The following is a 22,476-nucleotide window of genomic DNA, read 5'->3' as shown; positions in this document are numbered from 1 at the left end:
ATAAAGGAAAAACATAAAATAAATTATAAGAAAAGAGTGTATACATACTATACAACTGAAACCGTCACTTGAAAATAGAGAAACGAACCGAGTCTAATAAGACCGAACCCGAAATGGACCAAGCGTTCGGTTCATTTCGGTTCCCAAAAGAACCGAACCCGAAATGGACCGAGCGTTGGCTCTATTTTGCTTCCAACTTTTATTAAGGCAAAAGTGACTTTGGTACAGATTCAGCTTCCATCATTCCTAAGCCTTGTAGGATTTTATTAAAATTGGTTTCAGGAAAGGCTTTAGTAAAGATGTCTGCCAATTGATCAGTGGTCCTAACAAAATGAATTTCCACATTACCGTCTTCCACATGATCTTTGATGAAGTGATACCTCAGTGCTATGTGTTTCATCTTTGAGTGTTGAATTGGGTTATGACAAATCCTAATTGCGCTCTCTGGGTCACAATATAGTGGGATTTTCTTCATGTTCAGGCCATAGTCTCGAAGTTGACTTTGTATCCATATGACTTGAGAGGTGCACGATGTTGCAGCTATGTATTTTGCTTCGACAGTTAAAAGTGAGACACATGTTTGTTTCTTTGACTGCTAGCTAACCAGTTTTCCATCCAAAAATTGGAATCCTCCTGTGGTACTCTTTTGGTCTAGTCCACATCCTCCAAGATCAGCATCTAAGAATGCTTGGACAAAGAACCCTGGCTTGGCTGGGTACCATAGACCGAGCGAAGAAGTTTGCTTCAGGTATCGAAAGATATTCTTCACAGCTAGCAGGTGAGGATCGCGTGGATTAGCTTGAAACCTAGCACAATAGCAAACAGAAAACATTGTGTCTGGTCGACTGGTTGTTAGATACATTAGCGACCCTATCATTTGATGATAGAGGGTCATGTCAGCAGCCGGTTTGTCCAGAGAAGGTGTTAACTTTGTGCCAAATGCCATAGGAACCTTGACTTTTGAATCTCCCAACATTCCAAACTTGGCTAGCAACGTCTTCGTGTAAGCCTCTTGATTAATATGCCAAGGAAAAAGTTAATCGGATCCATTGAGCTCATTTCAAATTTAGTCTCCATCAACTTCCTAAATTCAACTGTTAAGCTAGGATTTGTGGAGCCGAAGGTGATGTCATCAACGTAAATTTGAACTATCATAAGGTGGTCACCTTCTTTATTTCGAAAGAAGGTTGGGTCAACCGAACCTTGTTTAAACTTGGACATTTTAAGAAATATAGTTAGAGTTTCATACCATGCCCTTGGTGCTTGCTTGAGACCATAGACTGCCTTTTCCAGAATGTAGCAATGACCTGGATACTTCTCGTTGACGAAACTCGGTGGTTGCTCTACATACACCGTCTCTTCTAGTTCTCCATTAAAGAAGGCACACTTCACATCCATTTGGTATACTTCAAAGTTCTTGTGTGCGACATAGGCAAGAAAAATATGAACTGACTCTAGCCTAGCTATGGGAGCGAAGGTCTCTTCGTAATCAATGCCTTCTTCTTGACAATAACCTTTCACAACCAATATTGCCTTGTTGCGAATTACGTTTCCTTCCTTATCCATCTTGTTCCTGAAAACCCACTTAAGTCCAACCATAGAAGCATCCTTTGGAGTTGGAATCAGTCTCCCCACTTTGTTTCGCTCGAACTCATTGAGTTCGTCCTGCATGGCTTGTACCCAATCAGAATGATCGAGTGAAGTGTTGATCGTCTTCGGTCCAACCTTGGAGACGAACGAATTAAACATGCAAAATTCCACTTTAGAGAATAGTGCAGTTTGCTTCGCTTTCAGTTGAGAACGTGTGAGAACTTTTTCTGATGGTTTACCAATAATTTGTGTTTGAGCATGATCTTTGGTATATTTGGTGGGTGGTGGGTAATTAGGATCATAAGAGGGATCCACTTCAGCATCCACTTCTTCTTCGAGTTCTGATTGAATATCATCATCGTTTGAATTTGTATTTTCCCCCTCGGACGATGATACTGTTGGAATAGTGTCTAAGGCTACAACTATATTAGGCAAGTATTTGACCCGGTTGAGCATGGTCCTTTTGGGTTGCCTTCACCATATCAACTTGACAGGATGATTTATAATGAGAGAAGGAATATTATTAGTATATTATAAGAATAATATAAGGAATAATAATATTGTTATTTGACTAATATAAGTCATAAATTAATTTGGAATTAATTTGGTAACTTAAAGAGATTAATTAAATAAAGGGGTATAAACTGTCAATTGTTTGATAGTTGCACTTTGGCCTATATATCCTTTATGGATAAGGTGTGGACGATTTCTAGGGCTAAGGATAGCCATAAAATCGTCCAAGGCTTATCATGGAAAGGATTTGGATTTCTTACGGCTTAAGTTATCCAATTAGGGTTTAAGGGTGAAACCCTAGGAGCCTTACTAGTATAAATAGACCCTATGGGTTGAGGGAATTCAACATTCTTGTCTCTAAGGAAACCCTGGCCGAATTCTTCCTCCCCTCTCCTCTCTTCTAAATCATCTTCTTGCTAGTTGGTGTTTGTAAGCCCTTAGAGGAGTAACAATTGTGACTCTAAAGCCTCAAGGACAACAAGATCAAGCAAGTGATTCAAGGTAAACTTCTAATCTCTGATTTCATATTGTTATTATTGTATATTAGCCATTAGAAGTCTTGGATTCAATGTATGATCAATTAGATAAACCTAGATCCAAGCATTAGGGTTGCATGTGCACATAGGGATGTTCATATGGCTAAAACCCATCAGATACTTCCTCCAGTTCAGGTTCAGAATTCTTTCCCTGGAGTTGGCTTTTGGTTGGTGTTGATGATGATGGAGTCTCCCCTGGAATGATGAATCTTGGTTATTTGGAGGAGATGAACCCTCACCCTGAATATAAGAACTATCTCTGGGAGGTTCGCTTGAGTTAGACTGTTCGGTTGCCTGTGGTTGTTCATCTGCCATTTTCTGTGCAGCGTCATTGATTGTCTTCTTCAGGTGATCTACCTTGTTATCTGTAGCTTCAGATTCAGAGTGAATGGCTTTTTCTGGTTCATCAAATAATAGCATGTACTGCTCAAATAGATTTGAAATGGGTATCGTAACTTGACCAGAAATAGGAAATATTTCCTCCAAAGAGCCTTCGATTGTCTTCAGTTTCTTGACGTAGTTGTCATCGAAGGTAACGTAATAGGTCTCCTCTATTTTCTTTGAACGCTTGTTGAGAACTCTATATGCTTTGGAGGTTAAGGAATAACCCAGAAAGATTCATTCGTCTGCTTTGACATCAAACTTGTTTCGGTGCTCCTTTGAATTGAAGATAAAGCATCTTGAACCGAACACGTGGAAAACCTTTACATTGGGCTTTCGGTTGTTCAAGATCTCATAGGGAGTGATTGAGAAACATTTGTTGAGATAAGATCTGTTCTGTGTAAAACACGCAGTAGCAATGACGTCAGCCCAGAAGTATAGAGGTAGAGAAGAGAAGCTCAGCATGGTTCGGGCTGCTTCACATAGACATCGGTTTCGTCTTTCGACAATCCCATTCTGTTGTGGAGTATATGGAGCCAAGAAGTTGTGAGTTGTTCCCTTCTCTGCAAGTAAATCTTCAAAGTCTTTGTTCTTGAACTCCAACTTGTTGTCGCTTCTTATGTTGCGAACTACCTTTCGTAGTAGAACTTCTATCTGTTTGATAAAAAGTTTAAGTTTGGGAGTGGCCTATGATTTCTTCTTTAAAAAGAACACCCAAGTAAACCGAGAGAAGTCATCCACAATGACAAGTATGTACTTGTTACCGCCAATGCTTTCGATTGAAGAAGGACCGCATAAATCAATATGCAGTAATTCGAGTGGTTCAATAACTTTTGTGTTGATTCGAGAGGGATGACTCTGCCAACTTTGCTTTCCCATTTCACATGCAGCATACATGTGTTCTTTATCAAACTTCAGAACAGGAAGACCTCGAACATGATCCCCAAGCACCAGTTTGTTGATGTCTTTAAAATTAAGATGGGAGAGTCTTCGGTGCCAAAGCAAGCTTTCGTCTGAATGAGCCTTTGTTAGCAAGCAAACTGTTGGTTTTCCTCGTATGGGATTGAGATTCAAAGGATACATCTCTCATTTTCGCTTTGATTTCAGCAAAATATTGTTCGTCTTCTTTTCAATAATCTCAAAGCCATCATCATCGAATGAAACCTTTAACTCGGTACCAACCACTGGTTGAGAAACACTGGTGAGGTTTTGTTGTAGACCTTCAACATTCGCCACTTTTTGTATTAAGAAATCACCATTGGTAATCATGCCATAGCCTTTGATTGTGCCAAAATAATTATTACCATACTTGAAACATCCACCATTTTGAAGGGACCGAAATTCCCTCAGCTCCTCCTTCCTTCTTGTCATGTGACGCGAGCAACCACTATCTATGTACCATTCATCATCAAACTGCTCGTCACGCATAACCTACAAAAATTAAGCATGTTTAGGAACCCAAAGTTTCTTGGGTCCTTGTGAGCTTTTACATAACAGGGAATTGTAAGAGGAACATCAACAAGAAAGGTTCTTTTCATTAGTGTTGTTTCATCTTTTCTTTTTATGGTGAAAACTTTGATTTTATCATATTTGTGTATTTTAGAATCAGTTTTGATTTTTGACATTAGCAATCTTTTGGGTCTCCAATTTAGGTTCATACATCTTCTTCTTTTGATCTCCTGGAAAGAGCTTTTCTTTTCCCTTTCGATCATTCTTTGAGGGAAAAAGATGAGACTTAGGTGCAGTGTTAAGCTTTCGATCAATGCCCTTGTTTAGTTGAGGGTCGAAACTGCTTTCCCTTTGGTTTCTCTTAATATTTGATTTAGGACCGAAACCACCCTTTCGGTTTCACAATTGTATGCATCGGCATCGATTTCATCCTCCTTAAACTCAAGGAAGGGTAAAATCATACGATGTATCTTCTTTCCTATATCACAATTAATATGCAATTGAGTAATATATGTTGGAATATAATCTTTTAGCAATCAAACAAAAAACATTTTGTTGCTTCAAAAGCTTTAAATTATCTTGTTGCAAATAAATTGTTTCATCCCTAGACCTAATCAACTCCTTCTCCTTTTGCTCTATCCATATACGCCTCTCCTCGTTTTTCGATGATACCCTGCTTATTTGATCAGTTAGGTTAGAGTTTGAGACACATGTTTGAGTTAAACTACCACTTATACTAGAAAATATAGATTTTAATCCAATTAGTTCTTTTTCATAGTTTGTGATTGGGATATTTAAAGAAACAAGAATAGATTGTACCTTCTTGATCAACTCATCGCATTCATTGATCTGCACACTGACAGGTTTCGCTGCAAAACACCTATCTTATCGCTCTTTCGCTTCGTCTCGTCCCCCATCAGTGGTATAACGTCTCATTTGTGACACCTCAGAAGTCACCATCAGACACTTTCCAACAATGTTTTCTTCTTTCACCAACAAAGCCCTGCCATGAGTAGGCTTCCTCACTTCTTCAACTTCGGAATCAGTCGACCAAACTTCAACACCGCCAAATTCATCGTCAACAGTATTTCCATGCATAATTAAAGCATTCATAGTGTTATGAAATCTAGCTTTCTTTTTCTTGATTTCCTCCAATCGCCGTAAGAGGTTCACTTCCTCGTCATCATCGTCATTCTTTTCAGACTGCTTTCTTAACATACAATCTTTGGCAAAATGATTTTTGCCTCCATAATAGTGACAGTTAAAGCCTGAGTCACCACCAAGTTTTGTTTCCTTCTTTGGTTCTTCAGACTGGGGAACACTCTTCGGTTCCTCCTTTACCTTCTCAACACTGTAGCTTCCCTGCCAGTTTCGGTTCTTGTTGGTTGGGAATCTTCTTTTGACGAACTTCTTGGGATTGGACACCATCAAAGCAAAATCTTCACTTGTTAGATCATACTCAGAAAGATCTAAATCTTCTTCTTCTTCAGCAGCATTCTTTCCTTTGGAGATTAGAGCTAATGACCCCATGCTAGAAACCACGTTTGTTTCTTTAGACACTGCGCTCTCATGTGACCTTAATATTCCCAGTAGCTTTGCTAGAGAGTAAGCCTTGAATTGTTCATGTGTCGTCACAGTGGACACCACAACCATCCATTCGGTTCTGAGGCCATTCATAAATGTGACCTTTTGTTCAATGACTTTCCTTTCTATCCCATGCTTTATCATCTTACTAAGGAGATGATTAAAGCGATCGAAAGCTTGAATAAGCTTCTCTTCAGGCTTCTGCTTAAAGTCACCAAATTCCGAGAGTAAGAAAGTTTGGATGGAATGCTCAAGATCTTCATCTGTGGAATATAGTTCCTTCAACCTGTCCCATATCTCCTTTGTTGTTGTGCATGAAATCACCAATCGAAACGCGTCTGATTGTAAAGCAAACCTAATCATCCTTAAGGCTTTGATGTTGCACTGAAACTTCTCTTTCTCATCTTGGGGTATGTCTTTCACATCATTAACGAGTTTATTGTACTCCTTCTGAGTTTTGACAATTCTTGAAGTGCTTGAATGAGCGAATGGACCAACTGTTATCACTTCCCAGATCAAGTATCCATTGTCTTCTGAACGAATCACGTAGTCTTCAAAGTGATGCTTCTAGACCTCATAATCTTGAGTGTACAAAATAGGAATCCTTGTCGTCGATCCAATGTTGTTGGAGATATTGATTGGGTTTGACTGAGAATCATCCATTGACATGACGATTTTTGTTCAAAAACCTGCTTAAGATCAGACTTGTAAATAACGTTAGGGTAAGATTGAAAAATTAAATAGCAGCGTCAACAGCAAATGACGGCTCTAACAATATCAATCAAAGCGGAACAACCCTAAGATCTTCTTCAACAGAAGAGATGTGTATGAATTACACAGTCTCCGGCCTGATACCAATTGTTGAGTTGAAAAACTCTTAGATCAATTAAATCTTTAACAGGTTAAACAGCAAAAGCAAATGAACACAGTAAACAAATTATAGAATCAAGTAATGCTTAATGATTCAAAGTAGTCACGCCTCAGCAGAGCTTGATGAAGAACTTCCACTGTAGAGGCAAGCTAGGGTTTGTAGTACAATAATCAAAATAATAAATAAAAATGATGTCTTCTAAGGATGCATGCATGCACCTTAAATACTAAACCCTAATAAAACAATCACGGTTGGACAGGCCTAAACCGGATGACAAAACTGGGCTAAGGACCGAGCCCAATGACGCAACACAATGAAACCCAACAGATTTAATTTTAACTGAGTTTATGGGATCGCGAGATAGATATTAGGATGAACCATTGAGTAGGAAAACATTTTCTTGGGATGTGGAATGAATGACATGTGGCACCAACTGAATGACATGTGGCATCAAGAACTATTATTTTATTATAGAGAGAAGAGATTAGATAGATTTTATATTATAAGATAGATTTTTTCTCCATTGCACATAGATAAATATGAACAAGACGTGCATAATGATAGTTGACTTTTTGTAGTTTAACAGATAATTTACCGACTTTGAAAAAATGTATATATATATATATATATATATATATATATACATACACACACACACACACATATATATATATATATATATATATATATATATATATATATATATATATATATATATAGAGAGAGAGAGAGAGAGAGAGAGCTAGGTTCAAATATTTCTAGCAACTATTGTGTTCCTAAATGCACCAATCACAATTTAGCAAATAATGAAATAATTAATTAAATCAAAAAGGGTATTATAGTAATCTTTGTATAATTAATTATGGTGGATAATTAATATTCCTGATATCACGCAAGGGATGATGATAAATTTAGAACATTAGCCCTAAATCTGATCCACCGCTTCTGCTTCTTCTTCTACAGTCGACGGATCCAAAAGGGAGGACTGACTCTCGTCTCATAATCGATGATGGACTTTGGAGTTCGATGAGGCTGAAGAAGGCGATGCGAAGGAGCAGTGACGCTGTTATGGGGTCCATGAACGCGAGTAAGAAGCGAGGAGCGAACAGGGAGGGAATACGGTGGTGTTTGTGATGGCCGGTGTTTAGCGATGTCTTTTGATGGGGAAGAGACAGAGGAGGGCATCACTCCCGGCGATTGCAAGTATGTGGACGGAGGTAAGCTCCGGCAGCCTCCTGTTCTTCTTCCTCTGGTCTGGTAATCCAACAACTAGGGGGAGAGAATGGCAACAAAAGACTAAAATTGGGAAGTGTTTGTTTTTCTTTGTTTGTCAGGATAGGAAAAACATGAAAATGGGGTTTTTGGCCATTGACACAGAAAGGAGAAAGGAAGCAGCAAAACAACAAGTTTGAGGGGGACAAGCGTCTCGATTCTTGACTAATTGAAGGAAGAGGAAGTTAACGAAAGCATCCATGGCCAACAGATGATCTTCTTCTTCATCTTATTTTGATTTGAATCCATGGAAATTCGGATGTTCAGGTTTTCCTGAAAAAAATTATGATAATGGATGGGATATAACTCATGGTTGTTTGGGTTTCAGTATTTGATAGGGGAATCCATGTGTGTTTGTTTCTTGAATTCATGACTGGGAATGAATGCAGATATGTGTTGATGATTCAATCATAGGCCTTGAATTTTGTAATGTATTCTGTTAGAATTTAGTGTTTTTGTTAGATTTTGATGTTTTTTCTTTCTTTCAGAATGTTGTTATTATTCAATGAATCACAATCATATGTAATTATTTGGTATATTATTAGTTCAAGAATTGATTTTGTGTATTCTTTCAGAAAGTATTTACTAGTTTATGGTTGGCATTCTGTCATTCTGACAGAATAAAATCGAAAAATATATTTACTAGTTTATGGTTGTCATTCTATCATTCTGACAGAATAAAATCGGATTTTTAAATTTGAATTAATTTAAAATATTTAGATTTTTAAAAATAAAGGAATTAATTATCCCTAAAAATCCGAAAATTTCCTTTTTTAAAATAGGATAATTGACTAAAATCCCCATATGCTGAAATTTCTGTGATTATATGGTATATGTTATCATATTCTAATATCATAGACCCTCAGATCATGACATTTGATTATATTCCATCCGATGGTCCAAATCTGTGCATTCTGGCACACAATACTTACTAAAAACAAAATAAATGATGACATGTGTCATGTTATTATACTAAAATATCATTAAATGCGAAATAAATGTTATACGTTTCGCTATTTAATTGGGTAAAAAGATTTATAAAAACAAAACCTAATTAACGTTCGCTTGTTTTCTTTTGTGAATCCTCTAAGATTATTTATAATTTATTTAATTTCCTTATTTGTCCTTTTCTCAATTGTTTTTAAAACCTTTCTGAATCAATCACCGGTATTTAAGTAAGCTGCTATCAAACGGTTGACCGTTCCCACCTTATGCTTCGTTTTTTGCCTAAAATTCGTTTTTCTATTACCATAATAATAAGTGTAAAATAATTATATTATTATTTATGTATATGTCATGTGACCAAAATAGCAAAATCCACAATACAAATACATAAACTACATTAGTCAAAAAATCTTGATACTTCAAAAAAAATCATACAATGAATTAATAATGGCAAAGTTAAATAGTATAAGGTTCAATCAATCATCGTGCGTTAGAACTTAGAATAATAGAGATGCTACATTTTATATATATATATATATATATATATATATATATATATATATATATATATATATATATATATATATATATATATATATATATATATATATATAAAAGGTTATGTTCAATTGTTCCTAACATTTATTGTGTACTCATAAACACAAATCTAGACCAACGGATGGAATATAATTAATGGTCATGATCTGAAGTTCTATAATATCATAATAAAGTAACATATATCATATAATGACACAAATTTCAGCATATTAGTCAACTAACCTATATTAAAAAATGAAATTTTTGGAATTTAAGGGATAATTAATTCGCTTAATTTTAAAAATGTAAATATTTTAAATTAATTCAAATTTAAAAGTCCGATTTTATTCTGTCAGAATGACAAAATGCCAACCATAAACTAGTAAAATGTTTTCGATTTTATTCTTGCAGAATATATTTCCAATGCCGATTTTTTTGATAATTAATCTGATTTAAGAATTCTACTTCTATTATTATTCATTCATCCAAGTTCGAGTGAGGGTCTATGATTTTATTTGTTAATATATATCCGAAATTAAATAAAAATTCATACATATTTTTACAGATTAATAGTCTTATACATTTTAATATAATTATACATATTCTAATAGAATATCATCAAAAATGAATAAAATTCTTAAAAAATAGAATTCTTGAATATTATTTATAAAACCATTTAATATTAACAAAGTAAAAGAACATTAATGTGACCAATAGCTCTTGATTCCTTCGAAACACATTATTTTTCATAAATCTTTAATTTATACTTTTTTGTGGTCGGACCAATAGGTCTTGATTTCTACGAAGCACATTATTTTTCATAAATCTATAATTTATAATATTTTGTAGTTTGTACCCGATAGGTGTTGATTCTAAAGTTTCTTATTTACAAAAAGTCATGGACATTACTCAACATCTATCTATATATATATATATATATATATATATATATATATATATATATATATATATATATATATATATATAGTAGCCGTTTACCCACGCTAAGCGACGGGTGCATTAATCCAAATCGATGAAAGCCTACACTAATCCAAATCAATCAATGAAAGTTCATGATTTAAAGTTGGTTACTGATTTCGATTAAAAATTAAATTACACTGTTTTTTCTTTATTAAAAGTAAAAATATGATGTTTTCGGTTGAAAATTAAAAAATGTTATTGTTTTAGGTTAATATTATATTAAGTACAAAATATTGTTTTGGGTTAAATGTAAAATTACTTTATTCTGGCTTGGAAATAAAATTTCATCAATGTTTTGCATTAACGGTCATCATTTCATTTTTAATTAGAGTGTGTCGGTTGTTAAATTGTTTGATGCAATGGTTCTTTTAATCTATGAGAAATATTATTTTTTATAAATTTTTATCTTTTAATCTAAAATTAGTTATTGCTTTGATACATATAAACTACTTGTTGTGTGAAATGTGTTGTATATTTGTTTGTTGAATAGAACTAATTCAATTTTGTAAAAGTTGGAAACGATTACTTAGATAATCAGAGCTAATAAACATGTATTATCAAATATGGATCACAAAAAAATCTGTACAATATTGATTCTCATTTTGAGGTTCCTGAACGGTCAACTTCAACATTTTATTGGTTTTGTTAAAAAAGAGAAAAAACACAAACTTACGTCTAGACCAAAAACTAAAACAAGCCATAACCAAAATCAAAGCTTGGCAAAATGAAAATTAATGCTTTGATACCAAAATTAAAACCAAAATAAACTAAAGGGTGAGTGGCCCCACAAGATCCTATTGAGAATATCTACATTTTCAGGATGTAGGATGTAGGTTCATAAAACTTAAATATTGAAATTAAAAATAAAAAAATATATGTCCGACGCTTCAAATTTATGGTTTAGATTTTGAATACATGAAAAATTAAGAACTTGGCTCAATTTAAATTATGAACCATGGATTATCGGCTTAAAGATATCATATATTGTCATTGTACTTTCTCGATGTCTTAAATGTACTTGAGCCCTGATGGTTAATTTTTGAATCATTTATATTAATCGTTGGCTCGGATTAACAAATGCATTCAAAATCCCCACCATGGGATGAAAGTTTATAATCAATTATAATATAATGCAGAATAAAATTGAATTTTTAATAAATCATTTTTTCTCAAAGTATTCATGTTTTTCCTGCACTTTTATTTTATTCCAAAAATACCCCTTCATTTAAAAAACTCTTCCATACTCCAGATTAATCATTACTATTATTTCTAATACTAATATTTTTGGACAAATATGCCCTTGAAAATCAAACTTTTTCACAACAAAACCCAAACTATTCCAATACCCTGCCTCCTAGTTATTCTGATTCGGTGGACATAATCCTCAATACCATTCAGAAAATCATAATTATTCACCACCCTGCAAAGAAACAATGTCATCATCACCTCATTCATAAATATTCAGAACTCTTGTTTTATTTCTGTTTTTCATGAAGCTTAACCTTACATCCTTGATGTCAAGGTCTTGTGTATCAACATCTGTGGGAACAAATAACAGTGACTTTACTGGAAGGAATTGATTCAGAACCCAATATCTATCTTGATGAGACATGTCACCACAAACGACTGATGCCCTGAAATTATGACCAATAAGACATGTCAACACAGGGACCACTTCAACATACTACAACATCACACCATTTCCATTATATCATATCACATTTCATTTTTTGTCATGAAAGATTTAAAATATACTGTACCTGTGTTTTGGTATACCTTTTGCCAAACATAAAAGATGTAAACTTATAACCTAAGCGAAAAATTGGAAACATGTAAACTTTACTACCATGATGGGAGACCACAGGTTGTGGAGATGGTGAGTGCCGAGTAAGCCATGATAACCAATAAGTCGTGTCATAAAGGTCCATCATAGACATTGCCTGTAAGGTAAACACTACAGAATTTGAGATATAACTTCATATATGTAAACATAACCGAATATAAAAATGCCAGAGTTGTAGTGACGCTCTCTAAACAGAATAACTCAAACCAAATAATTACTTGAAACAAAGTAAATGTTTGAAAATCAATGATGATTACCTTGGTAGAAGGAATAGGCCTACCAGGATTATTATCCCTAACTCAAAAATCGGGGATTGAGAAAAAAGTTATGCATAGTAAAGACTGAAAAGTATTGAAAAAATCAAGAATCGACTTATAATTACCTTCAAGTTTTTCAATGTGCTTGACAATTCACGCTTAGCCATTGCTGATAATTTGAAATTAGGATTTCGGTAGAGCCCTCTCAATCCGGCTCCCCGAAATGGATGGGATCAACAGAAAGGCATGAGTAGAAATGCTTGTCAAGTTGATTAGGAAGGAGACGGAAAGAAGAGGGCTTCCATTTCCTGCTGATGGCGACTGAAAGAGAGAAAGAGAGGCGAGAGGGAGATAGAGGGAGAAGTAAACCCATAGGCGCTGAGACATCTGTGTCATCTCTTTCAGGTCTCCGAAGAGGAATTTGTAGGAGTTTCCTTTCAGGCCAGCTCTTAAAGATTTTTCGATCTTCTTTGGTTTGATGATGGGACGTCTTCGGTGGGGGAGGTCGGCAGCCATGGAGACGGATGAGAATAGGTTTGATGGAGGCTGTTGTGGTTTAGGAGATTAGGGTAAGGTCGTAGTGTAATACGTATATGATCCGTGTGTATATGATCCGTGTAGTGTTATATGCTTAAGATTATTGTAAATGAGTTAATACTGTACCTTTTAAATTTTTAAGAAAGAGGGCAATATGTTTAACAATATATATATATATATATTTACTATCTTATAAAAGAAATCCTATTATTTCTAAAAATAATTTAAATATAATAATATTATTTTTTTAAGACGTCCAAATTGTTAAGCTTTATGTACAACTTACCATCAATATAATAATATTATAATTTAAGTCGTTCAAATGATTAAGCATATAATACAACTACTCACTGCATAAGTTCCCTTATTTCACTAAAGCTTTTGACCTAGCCCTAGATGAGTCGTATTGAATCCTCTAGAATCCAAATATCTCGGCAAAAATCGTACTGAACCCCAAAATTCCCAAATATTTAGCCCCCATCTCCTTATCGATCCAAATTTGCACCTATATGTGAAACCCTCTTCTGCATAACCAGGGTGTCTACGTCGACGCTTCCTCACCGACCTGTGACATCCCCAAAATCACGGCCAGAAAAGACCGGTTTGTTTATGCTTTGTTTAAAAATCAGAGTTACATTTTAAATGAAAGTGTTGTGGAATTTGTCCCAAAACAAAAATATGATAAAGATTTATCAAAAGCATTTCCATAGAAATGTATTTCATTAAAAGACTCGGGATGTCATGTTCGTACAGATCAAAAGCATAAACAGTACAATATAAGCCTTACTACATTATTTCATATCTACAAGCTTATATCCGTAATCCCTCGTCCAAAACATCACACCTATGCTCATGCGCCACTACCTGTAATACATAAAACTGAGTGGGTCAGGCTTGGGAGCCTGGTGAGCACATAGGGTTTTCAACCCACAATAAATAAGTTTATTAATTTTATCAATCAACAATAACCCGATTACCCGTTCCCGTTATCCTCACTTTACGTCCCTAAACACCTATCATAAGGGACCTAGCCTAAGGATCATCATCGGGACGGACACTACTGCTAAGGGGATTCCTCGGCAATAGATGTCCTAAAGGCAACCATGTGGGGGATGGAGTACACCGGTGAACACATCGTTCACAAACACCTACAGGTTGCGAGCCTGCTAGTGTTCCACTGGACTGTCTAGAAGAGTCTGTGGTCGTCATCCATACTCCGCTATATGACAGAAACAACAACATCAACATTGAGGCCTCTCATCATTTTATCACACATCACCTATTACATCTACCCATGTTTTACCCAAACATTTTCGTAGATATAAAATACATATACAGTTTAAATCATTGAAAACATGTATAACAATGTTCATCCAGCATAGATAGCAAGTAATCAGATAATATGCACACATAACACGTAATTTATAAAATACTTCATATCTATGTGTAAGCTGAAAGTAACTATGCACTCACCTGATTAGGTGGTGACTCAGCACTCGGACAACGCTTCGATACTCTCAAACCGATATTCCTTTGATAAAACCTAGTATCGATACCACTAGGGTTTAGTTTAACGATAACCGCGACAAATTAATTAGTCCGAATATTATTAAGCGTTAATAATACTCGATATAACTCGTAATAATAGCCAAAATAATTATTTTAAGGACCTAATAACATTCCTATAATTATTTGAAAGCTATATTAAAAATTGCGTAAGCGTAGCACACTTACAACGAATTTTATCGAGAACCGGGACTTAATTGGAGCGGCGTTTCGAAACCGAAAAACTCATTTTTCTCGGGACTCCAGGAGCCTCGGGGCTTCCCTAGGGTGCTAGGGGGTTCTTCCTAGGGTTTAGGGGGTTTAAATGGGCTAGAGAGAGAAAGTAATTTAGAGAGAGAGTGAGTTTTTGTGTGAAAAATGGTGCTGCCTTCGGACCCCTTTTATAGGCGCGAAGCCTCGGTCTACGCGGGGCGTCCAGCAGCGCTACGCTGGGCGTAGCTCGGATAAGGTTGCCAGCTCGCACCAGTTGGCTCGCACTCAGACTCAGAAGGATAGGAGCGAAGGTACGCTGGGCGTACAGACTTCGGACGCGGGGCGTAAGCGAGGGGTGGCGTGTCGCAATCCGAAGCGAGGACCGTGTTCAGCAAGCGACGGTCAGGATCTTGCCACGTCATCGTTCTAGCATCAGATTTCGCAATTTCGAGTTACAACTTCAAAAATTCGTAACTTTCGCGTACGACCTCCGTTTTTGACGTTCTTTATATCCACGCGAAGGTGGGAACGTACTCTACAACTTTCGTTAAGACTTCGTCGGCTAATTTTGGCTCGATTTTAAATTTTATATTATTAACGGGTCGGGACACGATTGGTCCGTTAAATCCTCATAACTTCTTCATCCGACATCCGTTTTCGCCCATCTTTTTCTCGTTACGCTACTCTTAACGACATCTTCGATTCTCGTTCAGGTTGTGTCGGCTAAAAACTGCTCGATCTAATATTCGAATTTCGGGCTGTACACTGCTATTCTGAAACTTCGAAAAATCATAACTTCTTCATACGAAGTCAGATTTGGGCGTTCTTTTTATCGATGTTCTTAGTTTAACATATTCTACGACTTTCGTTTAGATCGCTAAGGCTAAATCTCGCTCTATCGTAAATTCACTATTCACGCTTCCCGGTATCGTGTCGGTTCTGTCGCGAAACTTCGACGGGTCATAACTTCTTCGTTATAACTCGGATTTCGGCGTTCCTTATATGCACGGAAACCTTGAGACATATTCTACAACTTTATGTAGAGATATCGGGCTTATCTCACACTTTAATTTTGACGCTTATTATTATTATTTATTAATTATACATTTATAATTAAATTATAAGCACATAAACACATATAATTCACATAATACTCAAATATTTCATCTTTATTACTTCAAAAAGAGTTACAAGAGTTGACCTAGACTATTACATTGACAAAAATGCTTAGCCCTGAAACCCGGGCGTTACAGACCTCACGCTTGAGTTAATTGCTGGTAAGCTGCCTGTCTACTTCAACCTTCCTTCATACTTACCTCATCGTGACGCTTTGCCGAGTCACCCTCTATTAACAGCTCTGGTTGCCACCTCCTGCTGTGTTTTTAAAGGTAATCTTTTTATATTCATTTCATTATATACAGACTTTCTCCTTCTTCTCTTTCTCTTCGATTTTTTTGCTACCTCTCTCAAGACTACTTTGGGCGAGTGATTTCGTCCTCAAATCGAAGCTATATGATTAGGGATTTTCTGTTTTGCTGTTTTCGTTTGCTGGATTATCGGTCAATCTTTACACAAAGTTCGATCTGTTGTCTCTCTCTCTCTCTCTCTCTCTCTCTGCGAAGTTACTTATTAATTTTTTTGTTATTTTTTTGATGGTTTAGATTGCTATTATAGCCGAAGAAGGCATTCTCCACTGCCAGATTATGCTATTGACTGTTTTAAAGATATGGGAAGAAACAACTAAAAACTTTAGGTTGACATATGCTGAGAAGATTTGAAGGTATTTGTTTTTTTTTGTTCGATTACCTGTGCGTCTCGAACCCTAATTTTTCGTGAATCTTAATTTTCAGGTGAAGCATCCCCCGCTTTGTTTGAAGTGCTTCCTCCACCTCGGGATTGATCTGGGTTTGTAATCGATTACTTAGAGTTGGAGATAATGTTTTCAATTTTGGACGTACATAACCAAGCCCATCAGTGAGTGTCCTAAACAACATGTTTTCTTTCGTTCCCTGTTAAAATACTGCACCTCACATGGTTTTTTTTTAATTTTTTTTATTAGGAATGGATTTTGTTGTTATTTCCATGAAGAAGGATAAACGAGAATTTGAGCCCTTTGCAGAAATAGATTCCCAATTCAAATAAGGTTACGAACATACGATTTGTTTTGTGAACTTACTTGTAACACATCATTAATTTCAGTCATATTCAGATGTGGACACATCATGCTTTCTTCAAAGCCAATATATGCTATGGGTAGATGATTTCTTTCTATCTTACCTATCAATCTCAGTTGGTTTATTATACTTCATCTATTCTTGGTGCAAATCAGTGGGAGTAAAGGTAAGTTTATACCTCTTTCCTTACCTTTCAATTGCTTTCATCATTATTTTTTAATTGTTATTTAATGAACGTGATATTGCTTTCATGGTGCAAAAACCCAACCACTACCCCTCTCATTTGTATACTCTCACAACCACTGCAAACTCAAACATATATCAAGAACCAATTTCATATTTTATATTTTAATTTGGTATTTATTGGAAACTGGAGGGAAATAATTTCTTCACCAATTTGTTCGATTTTGAAGAAGAAGTCGATTTGCAAGTATCTCTTTCTGAAGAAGAAGTTGATTTAATTTGCAGGTCCATCTCTCTTTAAGTTACCACACAAACCCCCTGATATACATGTGTGTGTGAGTGTGTGTTTTGATATTACAGGTCTATTGGTTGGCCCCTGTACTCCTCCACCATGGAAAATCATCACAAAAATGATTTATCTGTTTGTCACAAAAGTAAAACAAACAACTGTTATAATTGATTAACTCTCTTAAATTTCTAAATTTTATAGATATTTGTCCATCACAGGATCATGTGTTTGTGATGATTATCTAATATGCAAGGGTGAATGGAATTAGCCAGTGGAACTCATTCAATAAGTGCTTCACGTTTAAACAACCTAGGTATGAGATATACTCTGCACTTTTCAGATGCCTAAACTATAATTGAATTTGAATTTGTATATATGTGTGTTTATAAGAAAGATAAATTTGAATTAAATTTTTTGGTATGAAAAAATAAATTTTTATATACGAAAATAAAGTACATTTGCAGTCACTATTATGCTTTAGTAAGAAAAAAATCTTAAATAAGAAAAAAAGAATGCACTCACTTTTATGCTTTGGCAAACAAGTATTTATAATTTATTTACAATAAGAATATATTTTCAAGCTTGAGTTGATCATGTTGTTCTATATCTTTTATAGGTAAATGTCAAGTGTATTTTAGTCTCATTTGACTCAATTATTTTATAATTTATGCAGGTTACTCTAGATGAAGTGCAACTTTGTGTTGCCAACAAACTGTAACTTAAGAACAAAACAAGTTGAAACACTTTTTTTTCTCTAAAGTAGTAATCTCATGGTTGCATTGTTGTTCATTAATAATTAACATTTGGTAATATTTAATTTGTAGGTGACAACTTGAATTGAAAGTCACCTTGATTCATGCTTTTAGAAAAAAAAAGTTGAAAAGGGAATTATTGTGTTTTTAATGCTATAATATCTTAAAACTTAAACCATGGGTGGAAACATCCAGAAAAAAAAAATCGAATCTTTGATGAAAATGGGAATCACAAACAAATATTGAGTCTAACAGAACTCTCAGATTGCTCAACTCTCCAGGTTCTTTTTCTCATTTTACTAATCTTAAATCTAACCCTGAACGTTGAGTTTTCGAATCACCAAGATTAAAGAAAACTATTAAGATTTGATTTTAATCTATTCTTTTCTCTCTCAATGGATTGTTTGAAGTTATCCTCTGGAAAGACCAATTTGATTTTAAAAATATAATGTTTTAATATGAAAAATGCTTAAATGTTAAAATAACATTGGATTTTATTTTCTTTGTAAAGCATCCAACCTCCGTTTCTGTTCGTTTTGTCACATTTACATCATTGTTTGGTTAATGGTTCAAACAGAGGTTTAATCTACATTGAGGGAATATAGTTTATGATTCTAACTTGGACAACATACAAAAGCCTTGATGGTGGTTAATACTTTTCTTAAATCTCAGTAATTTCCAAGTCAAGCATTATAAATCCGAGAAATTTGCACAAAAGTGGAAACCCTGTTTGTTTGTTTGTTTTTTTTTTTTTTTTGCATATATTTGTTGTAATTTAGTCTTTTATATTTAACTTTTAACTCTCTTTTTAGTTTCTTATGTGCTAATTTATTCTTAACCTATGTACATTCTAATTTTTTTTAACTCTTCTTATTCAACAGGTCTTGAGGTAGTCCACCTTGCTACAAAAAGGCTTTAACCATTGGGCTTCCATAGAGTCAATGTACTCATTTTTTTTTTCAAATCTAGCTACATGTAATTATGTATGAGTCTGATCACTGTGATCACTGCCATTACTTTTTCTTTTAGGAAGTTTTATCTTTTATGCATAAGTTTTATGATTTGAAAGCAAAAAATCGAAATGTAATGTACTTTAGAGAATTTTATTTTCATAGCAATATACTTTTTTTTTTTTGTCAAATATAGGAACCTACTTCCATTTTATGTTTTTCCATAGCAATGTACTCATTTTTTTGTCAAATATAACATCATGCTTTCATTTTCTATTTTGTCAAATATAGAAAAATGAAAGTAGAGTGCTATAAATGGGCATATAATCCAAAGTACATTGCTAATTTTCTTATGTTTGGTGTGCATGTGTGTCTGTATGCTGTGTAATGTGTGTGTGCTATTATGGATACATAATTGTAAGCATGTTCCTATTTATCTAGAAGGAAAAATAACCATAAGGGTAAATAAATAAATATCCCACCAAACTTATTCGCCTATAAAATGTTTTCAATTTTCTGTTACTCATTGAATCCGATTCACCAAGAGACTCATATACAATAAAAGGGTAGTAGCTCATGGAGACTCCATTGATGAAAAAAATACCAAAAGACAAATCTACCCCATCTCCAGCATATGGCACAGAACTTGCAAATGGAAAATGGTTGGGTTGATATAACATTTATGGTTTTCGTCCGCACATAAGTACTCTCGATAGTTGTCTCACATATGATACTACAAACATATGTATTAAAAAGTGTTTGATTTGACATGAAAGTAACATTGGTGATGTTTTTGAAATAATCATAATAATTCTTCCGCAACATAATCTATTAAAAAGTGTTTGATTTTTTTTTTAAATTAGGTGAAAAATCACAGTGTTACAAATGTAGGAACGTGGTTTAAGACGCTTCGTGTAGGAAGCATCTATAACTTTTGCTAGCTGAAGTATCTTTTCTTGAAAAACTTCATGCAACTGCGAAAGTACAAAGCATACTCACAGTCCATTATTGGTTGCAAACAAAAGGAGGGATAGACGGTGAGAGAATACTTCACCAGATTCACTAAGGCCACCCTGGATGTTCCAGGGAACGATGAAGGGTTAATAGCGGGAGCCTTCATGTGGGGCGTTCTTCCCGGACCCCTATCTCAGAAGCTCATGGGAAAGAAACCCCAAATGCGATCCGAGTTGAAAGAGAAGTTAGAACGCTACTTGATACTGTAGGAAGGAGAGGCAACAAAGCAGGCATACCTCAACACCATGTCCACCCCAGCCAAAAAACTACATCACCAGCCTACCTACCACCAAGAGAATCTGGGAGGAAGTAGACACTTCGGACACGGAAGACGCCCATAAGGGTGCTTCAACCTATTCTCAAGATATGAAAGAAGAGGACGATGGCCATACATCTACGTTGTCGCCGACAGACAAGCGGGGAAGGGGGCGAAAGGACGCTATTGTGAATACCATAAAAGCAAGAATCATGATACTACTAACTGCTCAGTGCTAAAATGGGAAATGGAGGATAAACAACTAAAAAGGAACTTGATAGAGATCGAACTAAGCCTTCGCACCAAATTCGACACCGAGAATGACAAAGACGACACGAAAGAGAATGGTCGACCCCAGGAAATCCTGGCCATACATGCCACGAGAGGAAGGCAAGAGACAACAATAGAATGTATAACATCACAAGATCCATGCAAGGTCTAACCTTATGGATGACGGACCTACGCCCTGCATGATGGCGGGGGGACAACTCGTTGATAATCCAAGGCTCCATAAGAGACATCATCATCCATCGCGTATATATAGAAACTAGCAGATCAACGGACATCATCTATGAACATTGTTTTCACCTCCTTCCGAACAGATGGAAGGAATGCCTCAAGCCCGCAATGGGGCAGCTAACAGGATTTACGAGGCTCAACCTGTGACTCCTGGGTACGTACACCTACCGTTCACACTAACCATCCATGACAAAATGACGCGAAAGATAGTTCTCATCGATTTTGTCGTAATACGACACCTAGTAGAACACAACATCATGTTGGGATGAACAACTATGTTCAGGTTCGGAGCAATACCATCCACCATACATGGAGTAGTGAAATTTGGCACGACAGAAGGACTAAGGACAATATTGGCCACTCCACTAAATGAATTAAGATTCTACATGATTACACAGCCAAAGGACGTCACAAAAGAGACCAAGAAGCAGTGATCGGAGTTGTCCTGCGAAAGTAGATCATCAATGCAAAACACTCATACCGACCATTCAGCATAGGATTCAACATTCCTCCAGAAATAATACAGACATTGATTGAACTCCTAAAGAAATACAAACATGTATTTGCCTGTACACCCACAGATATGGTAGGGGTAGACATGAAGGTCATAAAGCACAAGCTAATGATAAAGCCAGGGACCAGTGAGGTTAAGAAGAAGAAGCATGTCCAAGGAGGGGACAGAAACATAACGATCAATGCTAAATTATCCAAGTTAACCAAGGTGGGGATACTCCGCGAAGCAATCTTTCCAACATGGATCGCAAACCTAGTTATGGTTAATATGCACGATGGCACGTGGCGTATGTGCATCGACTATTCCGATCTAAACATGATATGTCCCAATGACTGATATCCCCTACCAGAAATTGACCAAAAGGTGGAGTACTTTCAAGGGTTTAGGCTAAAATGTTTCTTGGACGCATACAAGGGGTACCATAAAATCTTGATGAGCAATGAGGATGAAGAGAAAATTGCCTTCTACACGAACCATGGCACTTTCTACTACCAGAAAATGGTGTTTGGTCTAAAGAATGAAGGAGCAACCTATCAAAGGTTGGTCGACTCGCTCTTCGCAAAACAGACTGGAAGGAACATCAAAGTATATTGTAACATCTTGATTTTCAACTATTTACCTTTTAGCCCCTTAGTATGGGAATTCTTTGCATTCTGATCATTGGAATGAGTTTTGTTTGCAAATTGGTCCCATGTGGCACTTAAGGAGGAAAAACGTCGTGCATAAGTACGTTGGGCATACTCTCAGGGTATGTTGGGCGTACTCTCAGAG

General features: G+C 35.7%; 1 protein-coding gene across 3 annotated transcripts; it reads right to left on the bottom strand.

Moving 5' to 3' along the window:
• Positions 1 to 11,879: 11,879 nt before the first annotated feature.
• Positions 11,880 to 13,367, bottom strand: LOC145102116 (ATP-dependent RNA helicase-like protein DB10). Of its 3 annotated transcripts, XM_079039475.1 has the most exons (5): positions 12,885 to 13,367; positions 12,760 to 12,796; positions 12,506 to 12,599; positions 12,162 to 12,293; positions 11,880 to 12,079 (listed from the first exon to the last, which is right to left on the bottom strand). In XM_079039475.1, the coding sequence occupies exons 3-5, from the start codon at positions 12,553 to 12,555 to the stop codon at positions 11,977 to 11,979; spliced, it is 285 nt and encodes a 94-aa protein (XP_078895601.1). In that variant the 5' UTR covers positions 12,556 to 12,599; positions 12,760 to 12,796; positions 12,885 to 13,367; the 3' UTR covers positions 11,880 to 11,976. The 3 variants fall into 3 exon arrangements, 2 of the variants coding, with proteins under 2 accessions (XP_078895601.1, XP_078895602.1); XR_013706033.1 differs by having other exon boundaries at positions 12,167 to 12,293; positions 12,760 to 13,366; XM_079039476.1 differs by lacking the exon at positions 12,760 to 12,796.
• Positions 13,368 to 22,476: the final 9,109 nt, after the last annotated feature.

The sequence above is a fragment of the Lactuca serriola genome, chromosome 4, assembly GCF_051521515.1.
Source record: "Lactuca serriola cultivar US96UC23 chromosome 4, Lser_US96UC23_V15, whole genome shotgun sequence".
Classification (NCBI taxonomy): Eukaryota; Viridiplantae; Streptophyta; class Magnoliopsida; order Asterales; family Asteraceae; genus Lactuca; species Lactuca serriola.
This window is presented reverse-complemented; position numbering and strand designations above follow the sequence as displayed.